General features: G+C 49.0%; 1 protein-coding gene across 1 annotated transcript in view; it reads right to left on the reverse strand.

Annotated features, from left to right (window-relative positions):
* Positions 1-19,034, reverse strand: part of PARM1 (prostate androgen-regulated mucin-like protein 1) — a 54,054-nt gene extending 35,020 nt beyond the window's left edge. The window contains exon 1 of the mRNA XM_084625802.1: positions 18,879-19,034. Within this exon, the coding sequence (XP_084481928.1) occupies positions 18,879-18,927 (49 nt within the window). The 5' untranslated portion in view covers positions 18,928-19,034. The remainder of the gene's footprint in view (positions 1-18,878) is intronic.
* Positions 19,035-19,414: the final 380 nt, after the last annotated feature.

A 19,414-nucleotide genomic window follows, 5' to 3' on the forward strand; every position in this document is an offset into this window, starting at 1 on the left:
AACTTAAATTTCTAATGGAAAACTTGCTCTGAACCAGAAATGTTCATTTCAACACTTTTTTTCAACCCTTCCTGAGTCGAGGGAACTCACTGAAACAGAGCCTTTTCCATGCACAGTTTCACAGTTCTGACACATCTGCCTTTTTCAGTGAAGAAACATTTCATCTCAAAGTTCCTCAACAGTCGGACTCAAAGCCCCATCCCAGATCTTTGACCTTCAACTAAAGGGGTTTCTGTGCTTGAGGCCACCAGTCTTGTCCACAAGTGAGGCTAGAACATAGAATCATAGGTCTGGAAGGGACCTCGAGAAGTCATCTAGTCCAGTCCCCTGCACTCCTGGCAGGTCCAAGTATTATCTAGACCATCCCTGATAGGTGTTTGTCTAACTTGCGCTTAAAAACCTCCAATGATGGAGGTTCCACAACCTCCCTAGGCAATTTATTCCAGTGCTTAACCACTCTGACAGTTAGGAAGCTTTTCCTAATGTCCAACCTAAACCACCCTTGCTGCAATTTAAGCACATTGCTTCTTGTGCTATCCTCCCTCCTTCTTGTAACAACCTTTTATGTACTCGAAAACTGTTGTCATATCTCTGCTCAGTCTTCTCTGCTCCAGACTAAACAAACGCAATTTTTTCAATCTTCCGTCATAGATAATTGTTTCTAGACCTTTAATCATTTTTGTTGCTCTCCTCTGGACTTTCTCCATTTTGTCCACATCTTTCCTGAAATGTGGCGCCCAGAACTCGACACAATACTCTAGCTGAGGCCTAATTAGCGCGGAGTAGAGCGGAAGAATTACTTCTCATGTCTTGCTTACAACACTCCTGCTAATACATCCCACACTGATGTTTGCTTTTTTTGCAATGGTGTTACACTGTTGATTTATATTTAGCTTGTGATCCACTATGACCCCCAGATCCCTTTCTAAAGTACTCCTTCCAAGACAATCATTTCCCATTTTGTACGTGTGCAATTGATTGATTGTTCCTTCCTAAGTGGAGGACTTTGTATTTGTCCTTATTGCATTTCATCCTATTTACTTCAGACCATTTCTCCAGATTATTTTGAATTTTAATCCTATCCTCCAAAGCACTTGCAACCCCTCCCAGTGTGCTATTGTCTGCAAACTTTGTAAGTGTACTCTCTATGCTATTATCTAAATCATAGATTAAGATTTTGAACCGGACCCAGGACCAGTGTTCCCTCTAATTTTTCCCACCCATGTGCAGAATGAATTTTGTTATGTGCACCAATATGGAGGTGGTGCATGACACATCACCTTCATATTGGTGCACATAACAAAATTCATGTGGCGGGGGGGGGGGGGTTGAGGTGTTTGGAGTGTGGGAGGGGGCTCAGGGCTGGGGCAGAGGGTTGGGGTGCAGGGGTGTGAGGACTTCGGCTGGGGGTGCTGGCTCTGAGGGAGGGTTCTGGCTGGGGGTGCGGGCTCTGGGGTGGTGTCGGGGATGAGGGGTTTGAGGTACAGGAGGGTGCTCTCGGGCTACAGTGGGGAGAGAGGACTCCCCCCAGCTCTCTCTCCTCACAGCAGCACCGAGCGGGCGGGGGAGAGGGAGGAAGAGGCTCCTCTCCCCGCCGTGGCAGCTCCGGGGCTGGAGCCACAGGATAGGCATCCTTCCCCTGACCCCCGCAGGTCTGGGTCGGGGCTGGGTTTCGGGAAGGGGCACCCAGCGACGGGTCTGGGCCGCCGGTGGTTCAGGCTGGGCCGCCCCTGCTGTGGCTAGGCCGCCCCGGCCAGGTCCGGGCTGTGGCATAGTTGGGACTGGGGGAGGGGTGCCCCACCCGCCGGCAGGTCCCCGGGCAGGTTCTTTGAGCACGTGCACCGTGCTAAATAGCCTGCTCCGTGGCCGCGCAGCTTACAGGAAACTTAGCCAGGACCAATCCCTGCAGGACCCCACTCGATATGCCCTTTCAGCTTCACAGTGAAACACGGATAACTACTCTCTGGGAATGGTTTTCCCCCAGGTATGCATCCACCTTATAGTAACTCCATCTAGGTTGTATTTCCCTAGTTTGCTTATGAGAAGATCTCACAGAAGATCTCACAGGACACCATCAAAAGCCTTATTGATGTCAAGGGATACCACATCTACAGCTTCCCCCCATCCACAAGGCTTGTTACCCTGTCAAAGAAAGCTATCGGGTTGGTCTGACACAATTCGTTCTTGACAAATCCGTGCTGACTGGTTACTTATCACCTCATTATCTGCTAGGTGTTTGTGGATTGATTGCTTATTTATTTGCTCCATTATCTTTCCGGGTACTGAAGTTAAACGGACTGGCCTATAATCCCTGGGTTGTCCTTATTGCCCTTCTTATCTATGGGTACTATATTTGCCCTTTTCCAGTCCTCTGGAATCTCTCCAGTTTTCCATGACTCGTTGGGGATGATTTAATTATGCCAGCAGGAGAGCTTTCTCATCCAAGATGGTGTCCCCATTGTTCTACGCCCTGTACAAACAGACAGAGAACAAACCCTCCCCCCAAGAGTGTTTATAATTGAAATAGACAAGACAAACAGCAGGAGGGGAAACCCATACAGAGAGGTGAAGTGACTTGCCCAGTGTTGCACAGCAGGTCAGTGGCAGAGTTGGGAAGAGAACCCAGGTCTCCCGACTCCAAGTCCAGAGCCCTAGTGACTAGATGAGATAAGGAAAGCTGAACATCTGCTGAAACTGAAGGCTGATGAGTAAGGCCCTGAGCAAATCACCATTGCACGGATTGCACAGAAATCATGAAATTATCCCCATTACTGTGACTTTTCAGCAGTGAGGAGGTGGAAGCTGGCATCCCCTTTCGCCTTTCCACTGCTGGAAAAATCACAGTATTGGCTGTTTGTGGGGCAGTAGTTATGGGGGGTGGGGGGTCAGCAGGCTGGTGGGGGGAAGGGGGTGTCTCACCACCCATTCTCCAGCCCAGCCCCTGCAGAGGGTTGGGTGGGGAGGATGGGAGAGAGGCTCCCTACGCACATCCCCTCATGCTCCAACTGACAGATCCCGGTCCCAGCTCCTCGCCGGCTGGTGCTGCCGTGACTCCCCAGGGACCACGGTGGGGCAGGCTGGGCCGGGACACCTAACTGCTGGGCTTTGTCAGCATCACCCTCCTCACACACACACTCCCTGTCAGCCCACAAGCAGCAGACATGGCCTGGGCCAGAGCTGAGCACAGAGCAACCAAGGGAATCCTGATCCCTGCCCCTGGCCTGCTGCCCCCACCCCTCAATCCCCAGAATTGAACCGGCCCACAAGCAGCCACGGCCTCAGCAGGGAGGCAGAAGCACCGATGCCTGCTTCTGCCTCCCCTCCGTGGGAGAAGTCACCGCTGTTCGGGGAGAAGGGGTCTCGGCGACTGTACATGAAATTCGAACACCCATGACGCTGCTGTGAATTAAAAAAAACGCTCAGTGCTGGCAGGGCCTTAGCTCCGAGGGACACTTCTGTAGGCTGCTCGGGCTCAGGGAATTCGGACAGCACTTCCTTATGAGCTGTCACACGCACACCCCCTTCATGTACAGTACTGAGCCAAATGAGATTTAATCGATCTGATCTATTGTTGTCAGTTGTATGGGACACCAACAGCTGAAAGTGAAACCTGCGGGATAGATAGCAGCTGTAAAGCAAAGTCTACTGTCCTAGAGGTTACTGGAATCTCTGTTCAAAGCAGTTCCTTTTATGGAAACATTTAAAATAGCACTAAGCGTTCACCCCTTTAACACCACTTTAAAACCTCTGGTGTCTTCTGCATGTCTTCTGGTGGGGAATGTCAATGGAAGAAATGTATGTCCAGTCTGGTGGTGCTGTTAAAGCCACATGCCACTGGAAGAGTTAAGAATCATTAACAGGATTAGAACTGGAAGACACCTATCAAGAGGTCACCCTTTGAGAGCCACTGCAGGATTGGTCCCTAGAATCTTTTTAGATGTGAGACACTAAATAGGACCAAGCGAAGAAGAAGGATCTGAGAAAAGGGAAACCAAGAACTGTGGCTCCGAATGACTAACTTGCACAGGTACGATCCATCTGAGTCAAGAAATTGTGGGAGTGTGTTGTAGAAAATCGGCAGGACTAAACTTCAGCTGGTGTGAACGGGCCCACTAGTACAACCACTCAGACCCTGCTCCACGACCGTTGATTGTTTCCTTTGAGACACTCTAGGGTAACTCCAATTTGTTGTCCACTCAGATGTTTGCACAACAAAACCTAATCTAACCTGGTTTACTTGCAATCGTGAAGGTCAAGCAGCATCCCAGTTCCTGCAGAAACTAAAGAACTGTCCTTTAGCCAGTCTCTGCTAGACTGTCTTGAAATCACCAACTTTCCACATACATTGCTTTGTAAACAACCTACTGTACACAAAGCACATACCAGGCCAGGCTGCTCCCACAATAAGTAGCACAAACTCTGGCTATTTTCCAGTAAGAGCAGAGAAAGCTAAAGCCAGCTTTGCAATATGGAACACGCCAACCACATTTCACTGGGTAAATCAAGTACGGAAGTTAGAATCTCACAAGCAATCATGGCTAAGCCATCCAGACGTCTCCTTGCAAATCAAGTGAATGTTTTTCCCTTAGCTCTAAATGTCTCTTTCCTTTCTCTATCTATTGTTATACAGATACTTCAATCTGAAATCACAATGGACTTCAGACAATGGAGAAAGGATGGTATTTGTTCTGGAACTGCTGTACTTCTGTTCTGGCAAAAGCATACATCTCGTCCTCAAAAGATCATCGTATTCTTAAGGATCTTCCTGAAAGACTGGAGAAATGTGCAGTTGATGGTCAACCTGTCCCCTACACAGCCAGAAATTTCTGATAAGGACACAGTGTGAAAAGCCACCCTATTAATGGTGAACTTTTGACAGTTACTGGACCCTCACAGCCTCCTGTGTGCTGAGACCTGGCATCCTGTCACATCACTATACCCCAGCAGCACAATGGCTGAAGTTGGTTTTTGAACATAATGGCGCCACTGGCTCATTTTGTAACCCTTTATCTCCACATGAACTCTGCTGTCATTAAGACAGATTGTTTACCGCATCAAGTCTTTCTCCAGTGATGGTTTTCCTCCCCAGTGAAGAACTCTCTTGAGATGCTGGACTTGTTGCGTTTCTTAAAAGTCTCTCTTGCCTTTACAAGCCAAAATGATCTGAATAATTAAAACAGATGTTTATCTCACAGGGATTTCTGCAGCCCTTGTAACCATGAGCGGAAATAATTCTGTAGCTAGTGACACCAAGGAGGGAGAAGAGTTATTTAAACTAAAGGACAACAGTGGAACAAGAATAAATGCCTATAAACTGGCCATGAACAAATGTAGGCTCAGGGCCGACCTTAGGGAAAATTGGTGCCCCAGACCCCATGGGTATCCCCCATTGTCCCTGGGCCATGTGGGTGCAGCCCCTGCCCTTATGGGCTCCCCAGGATCTCCCCTTTGCCCCCAACCGCTGCACTGTTCTCCCTTAGCCCCTAGCTCCTGCACCCCCACCCCTAAACTGCACCCCCCTCCTGCGCCCACGTGGGGAAAGTGACCTGGATGCACGGAGCAGCTGGCATTGCTGCTTGCTCCCCCCTCGAACGCTGCTCCTCTGTGAACCCCTAGGGGGCTGTGAGGGAGAGAGTGAGGAGCGACATCAGGGCTCCCTGCATCCGGGTCACTTTCCCCACCTGGGCTGTGTCAGGGGACGACAGGAGAGCAGCAGCTCAAGTGGGGAAAGCGACCTGGATGCACGGAGCACTTGGGGTTGCTCCCCACTCCCCCCTCACAGACCCCAGAGGCGAGGGGGGGGTGCGGAGGAACACTGGGTGGGGCGTGGGGGGAACAGCATCTGTGCCTCACTGCTCACCTCCCCCTGCTCTGACTCTACACCGGCAGCGCATGCCTCGGTGCTGCCGCACAGCGCCCCCTTGACCATGGCACCCTGGGAGGTCACCCAGGCAGTGCACCCCCTAAGGCCGGCCCTGCATAGGTGGGAAATTAGGTGGTTTCTAACCATCAGAGGAGTGAGGTTCTGAAACAGCCACTCCAGAGGAGGTGTGGGGGCAAACAACCTAACCAGTGTTAAGCTGTAGCTTGCTACGTTTATGAAGGGGATTATATGATGGGATTGCCTGCGATAGCAGGTGACTGGACTTCATGACCGAGGACTCAGGAGGTCCCTTCCAGTCCTATGTTCCACGTTGGCTGGTCTCCAAACATACCTGAAGTGTTAACGCTTCGAATGTTAGGTAGAAAAAATACCAGTAAAGTAAAAATTAAGAGTTGCTGGATCAAGAACTCCACCAGCTGTTGAACTGTAAAATCTGAGCTAAAGAATACTCAAAGCTACAAGGGCTAACACTTTGGGAAAGAAGTAATGGCAGAGACAAAAGTTCTTTTAGTTTCAAAGATAGAAATGGTACAATAAAGGCCCTCTGCTTCCCCTCTCAAATAGAGAAATGTGATCATTTGAACTCTCTCTCATTCTGTTCAATGAAAACTTTAGTGTTATCTTCCTCCTCCAAAGTAACATCCTCATTGTTGTTTAAAACGTCAAAGACTGAGCGGGAGCAGTATATCACAGGAGTCTTTTGGTTAATGAATTAGGCTAAGAAGAAAAAATAGGCGATTCTTTTCGTGGAGCAATTTTGGGGTTAAACTAGAAAGCACTGAAAGGCTTACTCTTCCCTTTGCATATTCTATTTTCTAAAGCAGGGTTGAGATTCACAACACTTTAGTCTGGGTTACTCTGTTGGCCTTTGTACTCATTAGATCCAATTTCTAATGGGAGGACTCCAGAAGTCAAGTCTATGCTTGGAGATTGTGACCCACTGTCTTCCACCATTAAAATGGAAGTAATTCACTTTCAATAACCATGAAATATTGTTGAGCCAATTACACTGTAAGAATTTTCCAAAGAATAGGTATTGTGTATTAATGTATTAAAAAAACCCGCTGGCATCCATCTGTTTTAATATAAGGGGAACCAAGTTAGAGTATGGCATAAGTCATTCTTGCTCAGCAACAATGCTTCTGTGTTAAAAACAACAAAAATCTTGCAGAATTAAGGCTCACTCCTGCAAACAGTCACACAGGTGGGTAGTGCAGGTAGATTCAGGCCTTATGTGTTAGGGTATAATTGCTTTCTCCTTATTAAGATAATTAACTTATGTCCTGAGTCTGTGAGCTGTCTGCAACAGATGCGGGGAGCAAGCTGAAGTGCTAGAGGTGAACTCTGCTACAGAGCTGTGAAGTCACGGAGTGGGAGTGCTCTGCTATGGCCTGCTAATGGATTTTAAACCTGGCAAGCAAATTCTGTAGTCTCTACATACCTGACTGGCACCTGGAGGGAAAACTGGCACACAAATGCTGGTTAGTCCAAAGTCTTGGGCAAGTCCTAGTCCTGTTAGTAGTTCTGGAACAAACTGTTCCCTTTGCACGTTTACTTCTGGACTGTGAGGAATGCCATTGCGTTCTGTGCAGTTCCACTTACGAGGACGCATTCAGGGTGATGAGCATTATGCCTGTTAGGAAACCTGTGCAAGATCAGCTCCTGTGTTTCTTTACTACGAGCCTTGCACAGCTGGACAGATTCAGTGGTGCCTCATGCATGTGAACTGTTTGTAACTACACCCTGCTTCTCAACAGGAAACAAATACAAAACATATAGGGGTGGCAAGGTTCAACCCTGCTCCAACAGCTGCAGCTGATTTCCCTGTCTGCACACTGGTGGGGTGGGCTGAGCCCAGGGAGGTTCACCTCTACAGAGGGCAGCTCTGCCTTGGGTGCACTGCTTCTGTTTACAGCCAGAGTTCCCTTTGAGCTTGGCTGCTGCTGGATACTCAGGGGAAGTACTGACAAGCACAGGGGCCCTAGGCAAGTCTCCCCTAGCTGCCTTTGGGCTTCCTGGCAGCATGGGAGTTGCAGATGCTTTGCACCACTGACAATTCCCCCTGCTGGACTTTACCCCACAGCCTGGATTCCCAGCGGTGGAATGTGGAAAGAACTGAGCCCCTTATAAGCCCAATTAAGCCTATTAAAGGTAATCGCATTCCCACAGATTTCAGCAGGCATTGGAGTGGGTTCTCTCCAAAATGTGGCCACATTAAGGTCTCGCTGTAATGCTACCTCTAGGATGGCTAGAACTTCGATGGAATCTGCAAACAAGGACCATCGACACTGTAATTACTACAGTACTCTGGGGACATACCTTCCTCCTCCACTGTTATTCACATGCTTCTACAGGGCCCTACACAGCAGGGAACCAAACAAATACAGTGTATTTTCGATGGTCCTTATAACTCACTCACAGCGGCTATGCAAGCCAGTGATGCTTTTCTTCTAAACACGGTCATATAATTAGAGATGCTGGAACAATTTATATAGTGGGGGTGCTGAGACCCATGGAACCGAACTGTCAACCCTGGATATGATGGAAACCCCTTCAAGCCAGGGGATGAGGCAGCACCCCTAGTTCCAGCACCTCTGCGTATAACATATTTTTCAAAAGGCAACTGGATATACTCCAAGAAAGGAGGATATAACTGAAACAACAATCCCTAAGGTCATATGGTACTGGATGGCCAAAGCTAATGAAGCATTGTTGTGGAACAAGAACAAAGCTCACACTTATGCCATTATTCAGAACAGTAAAGTGAGGCACGCTACATTGTACAGCATTGCCTACAAGCAGGCTTGTGTTAACTGGCAGCCTCTCTGAGTATCCCTTCTGATTAAACTCACTGGCTGGGCCAGCTTTCTCTTCGCTAATCTACAGCTCACTATAAAAACAAGTAACGGAGCCTCCTCCAAGGTTATAGGCTTCATGGCAGTGGTGGGCAACCTGCAGCCCGTGGGCCACATGTGGCCTGTCAGGGTAATTCACTGGCGGGCTGTGAGAGTTTGTTTACATTGACCGTCCGCAGGCACGGCCGCCCGCAGCTCCCAGTGGCTGCTGTTCGCTATTCCTGCCCAACAGGAGCCGCCCTGCTCCACTTCCCGCAGATCCCGTTGGCCGGGAACAGCAAACCGCGGCCACTGGGCGCTGCGGACGGTCAATGTAAACAAACTGTCTCGCGGCCCGCCAGCAGATTACCCTGACAGGCTGCGTGCGGCCTGTGAGCCGCAGGTTGCCCACCACTGCTTCATGGTTAAAGCCTATCTCCAGGTTGTCTTTCCCTAGGCTTGGCTCTAGCAATGTGGGATGCAATTAACTAAGCTGTGGATTTAGAGTACTTAAAAAACAAACAGGGAGCTTGATCCTGCTCGGAAGGCAGTGGATGGCAAAACTCCCATTGACTTCAGTGGGAGCAGAATTGCGCCCAGAGTAGAGCTAGCCAGCTGGGTTTATTTTGCTGACCTACATTTGATTTTCATAAACCACCCACAGTTTCAGTGTGTGAGAACAGCAACCACAGTGTCATCCTGGAATCTTGATTGGTGGCAGTGATAGGTAAGGTGGTTCCTAACAGATTTCAGACAGCATCGGCAGCAACTGGCTTCTGCTGGCCTGCTTCTCCAGTGACTCACGTTACCCACGTGCTGAACTGAAAATTAAACGGGTGACGCCTATGTGCCTCCCACTTCATTCACACACAACATGACAGCACACACAGTAGAAGGGACAGGTTTTCCTAATACGATCCTCCCTGTATGGGTTTATCAGCAATGAAATTAACGACACTGACTTCTAAATTATAATCTCGGGGGTTCCGAGTCAACCCCTTATTCCCCTAGACTGGGGTAGTTGGCATTAGTGTTACAGGCAAAGGTCACTGCACTGAGCTTGTTTCATATTTTTGAGGCTATCTTGACCCCCGTTAACATTAAATAGATTCATTTCTTTGCTAAGAAGCGAGTTTAGATTCTGGAGCACAAAATGCAGCCAGTGGGAAAGCATCCCAGCTGGCCAAGCCTCACTGAGCTAGCCTAAATCAACGCTTGCAGCACAGAGAAAATGAGGAGCAGAGCAAGAAGCACCCAGCTCAGAGAACGTGCTGCATTGCTTAAATCTAAGGTTAGAATATAGATGTGATTAGGCCAGGAAACATCTAACTTACCCAAAGGAATCTGTTCAGACACCTTGATACAGGTCACCAGGAGGAGTGCACGTTAGTAACATGGTTGCGTACTGCCGACAGAATAACAATGAGCCAAACCTGTTGGTTTTGCTACAGCAGTTCTAGTGAAGGCACTGGGATATGATACTTGCAGAAGGGGAACAGGATTTGGCTCTGTAGCCAGCGGAACCCCCTTTTATGAAGGGCCTGCTCCCATACATGGCACATGTGCCATGTTACAAATATAAGGACAAGGTGCATCGCAATTAGCAGGAAAAGGGAGCAGAAGGGGTCCTGGTACTGTGGCAAGAAGTGGTAAGAGTGCTGTAGCACGGCTTCCAAGTTACCCTTGCCTAGTTTGGAGTGAGGCCAAGCAGGAGTGTATCACTAAGTGCTTCCATGTGCACGAGGACAGTACTGAAAACCACAGGCTCCTATCTCTGCCCACACTCAGCTCTCTCTTATGCCTGCTTCCATCCTGATGAAAATGCAGGGTGCAAAGGGCCTAAGAATTCCCTCTGTTCAGTGCATGGAGCGATCCCCGCACTTAACTTTACCCGTACCCCCATGCCACCAGCTCTCATGAGTGTGAGAACACAGCAATCTTTTGCTATGGGTTATGTTCTGCACAGGGTCTCACAGGACCAATGCTGCAGTGGGAGAGCTGGAGAGCCTACGGTAGCTCTTGGGTTCAAAAGCCCAACTCTCTGAATGGGGCTCTAATCCCATTGGGTGTAACTAAATGAAGCCAAACATCAAGAAAGGACCTATTGACTCCACTGTGGCACTTTTAGGGGTAGACCACATTCAGTAGAACACTGCATCCTCTCCTGGCTGCCTGGATTATAGCGGCTGCAAACTAGCGTATCCTGCAACCACCCATCTTTGAAAAGTGAATTATGGTGGGGTAGTATTGAGAATGGAGGAAGTGATCTGCCTGACACAGCAGCCCTTTGATGACTATTGAAATCCAGGCCTTCCTTCCATCAACCTGTTTCTCACAGACTTCCCTTTCTACTGCGTGGTTGAATAAATCAGCTAGACAGTCTGGAGGCAGATGCAATTGGTGGCAAAGTTGACAAATGCCTACCAGGCTGCCTGCCCATTTTGTAAATCAAGGGTTGAAAACACTGTTTGACTGAGGAGCTGACAGAATGAATACATGATGAGGGACGAAGGTGAACTCCCATAAATCTGATCTTTGGTTTTTAAATAACTCCTGAAAGGCACATTTCTGTCCATATTCCTGACAAAATATCAAGCTTCTGCCCCTGCCACCTTTTAAAAAGATCTCTTCTGAAATTTTTTTTTGGAGGAATGAGAAATGTGTATTCTTCCCCTGCCCCAATTTTCCTCATTCTCAAAAACAAACAAAAGGCGACAGCAGCAACCAATTAATTATTTGGGCTTACACTTTCCAAACAAAATTCACTCCTGGACTGAGAACAAACCTGCCAAATTTAAGCCAGAGACTGAAAAAGTTACAATCAACTAAAAATGAAACCTTAGAATGGAAACAATTGTGCAACCTTAATTAGGTACTCCTGCACCTCTGACAGACGTGTTTGTAAATGTACCTACACTTACGTGTACATATGTAAACACAAATACAATGGGTTCAAAATATGCTGTGTACAGTTGCTGCTGGCTTTCAGATTTCATCAACTTCCACTCAACACTAAGTTTTGACAACAAATGTGGTTCTTCTTTGACCTTGCTACGTTTTGTGGAAGTAGTACCAGTGAGTGAGTAAGTGCTCGTTCCAAAGCAGCGCCACACCAACACAGGGGTGGACACTTGTGACATCAAAGCCAACATCTGACAGGACATTCCACCGAGAAGTTACAGCGAATTGTTGCGTTCACGTTAGTGCTGTGGTGGGGAGAAGCTGCCAAAATTTAGCGCTAAATATTTTTTTAATGGCTAGTTTTGACTCTGCCTAGAAACAAAGTTAGAGGCTTGCAGCTATCTATGTATATAAAAGTAAACACCATTTACATGGTCTACAGCTATTGTATTATAAAACCCATGCAGACAGTATTTGGAGTTCTCACACAAAATGCACACAAGTCTACACACTGCATGAACCAGAGCTGAGCCAGGGCTTTGTACTTGCAGACTGAATTTTGCAAGTAAACAAATACAATATTAAACCCGGTGAAGTATTTCCTCACAAGCTGGACTTGTTCACTGTTTTTGACAATGTACTTGGTCACGCTTTATATTAAGTGTACTTTCATAAACCATCTTTAAAAGGGTTAACGATTAATATATGCTATAAGCACGTCAGTAGAAGGTTCAACATTGTTATAAGCAATCTGTTGGACTTTTACCTATTAGCCATTAGACAGCTAATCCTTAAACCCTTTATAAGAGTATATGTACCCTTAATATGAAGTGTGACCATCATCCTACTAGTTAATCATTGTAGCATATTTGGTAAATGTACTGACGTCTTAGTGCAACACTGAAATCTGTTGTAATCTTGAGCAGTGCGGGGAGACTGATGTTTGAAAGAATTACTGGGTTTCTGAATGAGCAAGCTTGGCTTGACTGAATTACTGAGTGTTTTTGTGCAGCAGCAAAGAAGTGATAAAAACACCACCGAAGTAGCAACCACATTTGAAACTGAGCTATGTAACTTTAGGGCTGAATTTCCAGTCTCAGCAGTAAATAATAAGGGTGCTGCCTCTCTCCCATAAAATGGTCCTTGGCTTTAAACTCTGCAGCCATTTCTTCTTACTATCTACCTGCTGGGGACAATATCAAAGTTTTTTGTCCTGACTCGTAGGCGTTGGGCAAATCTACATATCATATCCTTGTGCCCTTGTTGCCAAGAAAGCTAACGGCCTTTTGGGCTGTATAAGTAGGGGCATTGCCAGCAGATCGAGGGATGTGATTGTTCCCCTCTATTCAACATTGGTGAGGCCTCATCTGCAGTACTATGTCCAGTTTTGGGCCCCACACTACAAGAAGGATGTGGAAAAATTGGAAAACGTCCAGTAGAGGGCAACAAAAATGATTAGGAGGCTGGAACACATGTCTTATGAGGAGAGGCTGAGGGAACTGGAATTGTTTAGTCTGCAGAAGAGAAGGGTGAGGGGGGATTTGATAGCTTCTTTCAACTACCTGAAAGGGGGTTCCAAAGAGGATGGATCTAGACTGTTCTTAGTGGTAGCAGATGACAGAACAAGGAGCAATGGTCTCAAGTTGCAGTGGGGGAGGTTTAGGTTGGATATTAGGAAAAAGTTTTTCACTAGGAGGGTGGTGAAGCATGGGAATGGGTTACCTAGGAGGTGGTGGAATCTCCTTCCTTTGAGATTTTTAAGGTCAGGCTTAACAAAGCCCTGTCTGGGATGATTTAGTTGGGGATTGGTCCTGCTTTGAGCAGGGGATTGGACTAGATGACCTCCTGAGGTCCCTTCCAACCCTGATATTCTATGAGTCTAGGACACCATAACTTCACTTCAAATAACGTCCTGGCTTTCACAAAGCCTTTATCAGTGAAAAGTGGATAATACTCCCCTCGCTCACTGGAACACTGAGGTTTAGCTAATGTCTGTATTGTGTGGAAGTGTCAACTGTGGGATTGATCCTGCCAATGCGTCTGCACACGAGTTGCTTTACAGGCGGGAGCGTCCCATGGAAGTCAACGGAACTCCCCCATCAGTGAAGTTGCTCACATGCAAAAGAATTAGCAGGATCAGACCACTTATATGGTTAAATATTAAACATTCTGACTCTTTCGGCTGTCTCCACACTACACTCACCAGTGGGGTACAAATGCAAAAGCAATTGTACAAGTAAAGGACTGGGCAAGGATGCTTTGCCCTTTTCACTACAAGCTGACAAATGTGTATTGTGTCCTTGTGTTGAAGGAGGGCATGCACCTGCTTTGCTGTCCCTCCCGCAGCAGCCTCCAAGCACGTGAACTGAGAGCAGGGAGAATCTCTCCTGTGCTCTCAAGGACTTCCCAATCTCCCCCTAGGCAGCATGGAGGAAGAAGCTGTTTGATTTGAATGTAGCGGGGACAAAAGCCGGACCTCGAGGGGCAAGGGGAGTAGACTGAAACTAGGTGACTGGGGCAGGAAAGACGAGACTAGAGGATGGGGAGTGGAGACTGGGACTGGCGGTCATAGAGACTGGGAAAAAAGAGTAGGGGGTGGGAGATGTAGGACTGGCTGGGCAAGGATGTGGATGAGAAGGTTGAGTGGGGCGGAGACTGGTACTGGCTAGGTGAGGAGAATGGGATGAGACTGCAGGGATGACACAACAGGGACAGGTAGGAGGGGACAGGGCAAAAAAGGTCAAGCTTGGGGGGAAATGGACAGAAGAATCTGTGGCCATTACAGCACACTTCCCTTCAGAGCCTGGAATGGAACCCAAGATCCCTGAGTCTCACCACTTCTTTGCTGTCAGCAAATAACTGTGAAACTCATAGGCAAAGTGTCTCATCCCCCTCTGGTCCACACAGAAGGTAACAACCTGCTACTAATCTCAGTTACTCCAGAACCTATAGCAGGTCTAGGGAAAACAGTGGGCCTAAGCCTGCCTTAGCTAAAGGCCCTCCCCTTGGCTTGGGGGAGCGGCCAGTGGACCAGAGCTACAAACAACTATGGAGGACAAGCAAAAAAACAGAGACAAGAGTGAAGGTCACAGGGCAAAAATCAGGTGAACAGAAAGGAGTACCCTGCAGAGAGCCCCTGATAGTGCCCACTGTTCATCAAAGGCATCTAGGGAGTCAGTGGATATTGCCCAGAGTAACTTTGCTCGGAGGTGTGACTGTACAGGGAGCACTTGAGATTCTGGGGTCTGATTATCAGAAGTGCTGAGCAACTAAGTTCCCTCTAAGCTGCGCGGCTCTGCAGCAAGCTATCAAGGACTGCGTTGGGGCGGCGAGAGGCGTCTCTCCCCCATAGCTGCCACGGCTGGGGAGAGGCGCCTCTCCCCCGGCCCCCTAGCTGCTGTGACCAGGTAGAGGTGCCTCTCCCCCGGCCCTGCAGCTGCACCGGTGGGGAGAGGTGCTCTCCACCGGCCTAGGGCTGCTGTGATGAGAGAGAGCTGGGGGGGAGTCCTCTCTCCCCAGGGCAGCCTGCACCCCAAACCCCTCATCCCCAAGCCCACCCCAGAGCCCGCACTCCTAGCCAGCACCCTCACCCCCCCCGCACCTCAACCCTCTGCCCCAACCCTGAGCCCCCACCCACACTCCAAACCCCTTAGCCCCACCCTGGCCACACATCACCTCCATATTGGTGCACATAACTAAATTCATTCCGCACATACATGCAAAAAAATTAGAGGGAACATGGCTGAGCACTCGCAGCTGCAACCGCAGTCAACGGGAGCTGAGCTTTGAACATATAAAGTGCTATATAATGCTACGTTCTCTGAAACATCAGGTCCTAGGCACTTGAAACTGGGCACCCAAAGTTAGCGGATAGTTTTGACCTTAAATTGTGACTCTGTTTCCCATGTATAAAATGGAGAAGATACCCCTCATATCACAGGGCTGTTTTAAAAATTGATTAATATTTGTGAAGCTCTGTAGAGATGAGCACCATAGAAAAGCCCATGTGTAAATTAAGAACTGGCTTCAGAGCAATGATGAAGCAATAAACTAAGGCCTGGGGCCACACAGCGAAAAGGAGAAAACAAAATAGAGAATAGTTGCTCATGAAGTGAGTGAATGGTATCCATTATGCGTGCTGAATGAGACAAGGGTCCTGTGGAATTTGCTGATTTCTGAGTGCTTGACTCTGTACCCTTAAGGTTCTTTTAACGTAATTTTTTGTGTGCATGTAATTTACACATATGCACCTGTCTTGGAACAGAGGTGATCAGGCAGCATGCAGGCAATCCTTTCTTCCAGGGATCTCAGCCCATGGCTCAGCATCACTGATTTCTCCTTCACTGGGGAGCTGACCTACCCGGCTTTTATGTCAACTTCCACTCAGCAGAGGGGAGACAGTGGTGGGGGAACAAAAGGCGACCGCATTCTTCCCCTCTAAGATGGTAAATGTGTCATGAGGCCCTGTCCTGCTCCTATTGACTGCTACGGAGGCAGAGTATGGCCTTTAGTCTGCTGCAAAGCACCATGTAAGTTTATGGTGCCACACAAATAATTGTCGTACTGGTAAGTCAGACCTACCTGCTTCACAGGACCGTTGAGACTTCCTGGAGTGTCTCAAGCCACGGTAAAAACATTAAGTACTGCATAAGGTGTCTAGTAACCTTATTAGTAGGGTGACCAGATAGCAAGTATAAGAAAAAAAAAACCCAAATCAGGACTGTCCCTATAAAATCGGGACATCTGATCACCTTACTTATTAGGACAGATATGTCGCTTTTTACGTGACCCCTGGTTCTGATGGCTCACCTGTTCGAAAGCAGCTTAGCTCCACTGCGGCTATTAACAGGAACTCCACTTGGCTGCTGCTAGCCCCAGGGTGGCTATGCAGAAAGGGTGTGGGGGAATGCTGCCTGGAGCTGACCTGCATTCTCTCCCCCCCCCCACCCCCCGCAAGGTCCCTACAGGGCTTGAGATGGTGCATTCCCAACCACCACTCACTCCTCCAGTCACCTGGCCCTGACTCCAGCTGCACAGCAAGGCTCTGCCAAGTCCAGGGTGAAGCGGGGGACAAAAGGCTTGGGTCAGCAGCATAACAGAAGCACCTGCCCTCTTCAGTGTGAAAGGGGTGGGGAAATCCAAGCTGAGGAGGACCCACCCAAACATATGCACCCAGTACCAGTTAATAGGGAAGGGACTGAACAGCAATGTCTGGCAGCATTCTCAGAATGGCTCCAATCGTAAACTTTGTGGTTGGACTTTACTTCCTCAGCATTCAGGAGCAGTTTCGTTCAGGCCTATCTCTGCTAGCAAATACTGTAAAAAAACAACCACCCTGCAGCAGCTCTCAGCCATATGACTTAGTGCTTAATACCTAGCTCTCTCCTCCACCCCCCCCCCTTTGTCTTCATGTTCTATGCAAGGTCATTTTTCAAACATCCACCCCCCCCCCGCCCTTTTACAGTGACTACTATCATACCGCTAGGAAAAGAACTCACTCTCCCAGGCAGACTGCAAGGGCTGTAAAAATACTTATCAGAAGGATATCAGAATGTTTCTCCTTAAATCGGGTCTGTACTCCTCCAGTCTTTATCCGCAAACAGAACGTGACATTTTGGGAACTATTATGAATAGGAGAGATTTCTGCTAAACTGCGGTTGAAAACCTGAAACCCTTTTAAGCGGACTGAAGCAATTATAAAGTATATTGTAGCGTTTCTCTCTGACATTTGAAATAAGTGTTTTTTTTCTTCAAAAGCCACAAATGCTGTACTTGACAAAAAATATATTTCACTGTTGCTTCTTCCTGAAGTAGGAATGGCTAGATGTATGGGTCACATACCTATGCTTTCACTATTACAATGTTCATTTCCTAGTATAAATATAGCCCCTTGTTTACCGATGGATTACAGAAGCTCAACTGTAAAACCGCAGTCCAGTAAGCAATAATCCAGTCTTGCTGTGTGGGTAAAGTAATAATTGCCCCTCTAAAACTCGATCCTATCGTCAACATTCAAGTTTCACATTTCAGATGTCAAAAGGGATCTTTAGGCGTCTAAAACACAGTGGCATCAGAGGAGCCGTGGATTCTCCATCACTGACAATTTGTCAATCAAGCTTGGATGTGCTTATAAAAGATATACTCTATGAATTATTTGGGAGGTTACTGGACACCTTACACAGCACATTATGAAGTTCTATGGCATGTCTTATAAAGGAGGTCAGACTGGATAATCACGATGGTCCCTTCTGGCCTTAGTATGTACAACTCTCTATGCGGTTCTGATTTTATAAATAGATGAATATGCAACAAAGGAAAGTCGACTGGTATGCTTTGCATTGGCAAGGGGAACTCGCCAGGTAGTGTATAAAGTTGAGATAATCAGTAGCACTTCCCAGGACCACCAGAGGAAGGTCAGAATCATCTCTAACCCTTCCCCTCCCCAGTCCAGTTCTAAGCGCCTCCCCGCTGTCCAGCTGCTTCCACTTATGCATCAGATGGTTATGGACTGTGGAGCTTCCTAAAAACACACAGCTGGTGGTAACAAAACTCTCAGCAGCCCCATCACCTACTTGGCCCTAGCACCTTGGCTGAGTCAGCCAGGAGCATAAGGGGTCCCAGCTGGTCTGCGCCGAATCAGCACCATTCATCCTGCTTGCAGTTTGTGTGTCACTATTTGAACAACACCGAGCCCCAGCTAAGCGAGTCACTGGACTAAAGTGCTGCCCTTAAGTCACCCGAAGGGCAAGGCCCGGGCGTTCTCAACCCGCGGCCGTGCCCGGGCCCCCCTGCGTCAGTCAGCGGCTGGGTTTCCTCGCCCCCGGCCCCAGGCTGGGCGGAGAAGGGAAGAGGGCCGAGTCTTCTGAGGGGATGAGCCAGGGCAGGGCGAGGGCACCCAGACACAGAAGCCAAAACCCGGACTATCTGGGTACAACACACCCGGGGGGGGGGGTGGGCAACCCTAGGCTGGGGTGGGACCCGGGGGAGACTCCCTGCAGCTCCTGGCTGTAGCATACCAGGCTAGTCCCACTCCCCCATAAGCTATGGGTCTGGGGGCACAGGTGCTGGAACAAGGGGTGCTGCTGCCCCCCCCCCCCGCCGCCTCCCGGGGCTTGACGTGGTTTCCATTATATCCAGGATCTACAGTTTGGTTCAGTGGCTCTCAGCACCCCCACTATACACATCGGCCGGGGCAGCCCCCTCCCCTTCTCCGCAGCCGCTCCCCGGGGCGGGTGGGCACCCACCCGCGCCCCCGTTACCTGCCGCGAGGAGGAGGAGGAGGCGGGCAAGGCGAGCCGGGCAGTCCATGGTGCGCCGCGGCGGGCGAGAAGCAGCCGGCGGGCGCACTCAGCAGCTGCAGCCTCCCCGGCGCTGAGCTCCGCGCGTCTGCTCCATGCCCGGCCCCTCGGCAGGCTGCGGCCGCCGGCCCCGGCAGCCAAACCCCTCCCACGCCGCCCAGCCTTCCCCCGGGGGAGCGGGCCCGCGGCGGCCGGGCGGCCTCTGCTGGACGGTGCGGGGGGGGCCTGGTGGCAGGGGCCCAGGAGTGGTGCCACGGATCGGGGCCCCACTGTGCTGGGCGCTGTACAAATCCAGGGAGAGTGGCTGTCCCTGCCCCATAGAGTTCACACTCCAACTCCACGAGACAAGGGGTGGGCTGGGAACTAGCTGCTCAGGGAGGGGAACAAGTTCCCTGGACGACTTCAGGGTACCCTTGGCTCCAGGAAGTCACAGGTCACCAGATGCTCAGGGTTAAATGTTTTGGGTATGTATAGTAATCATTAGCAGTCATCCCCTC

This window comes from Lepidochelys olivacea (genome assembly GCF_965140295.1).
Source record: "Lepidochelys olivacea isolate rLepOli2 genome assembly, chromosome: 4".
Classification (NCBI taxonomy): Eukaryota; Metazoa; Chordata; order Testudines; family Cheloniidae; genus Lepidochelys; species Lepidochelys olivacea.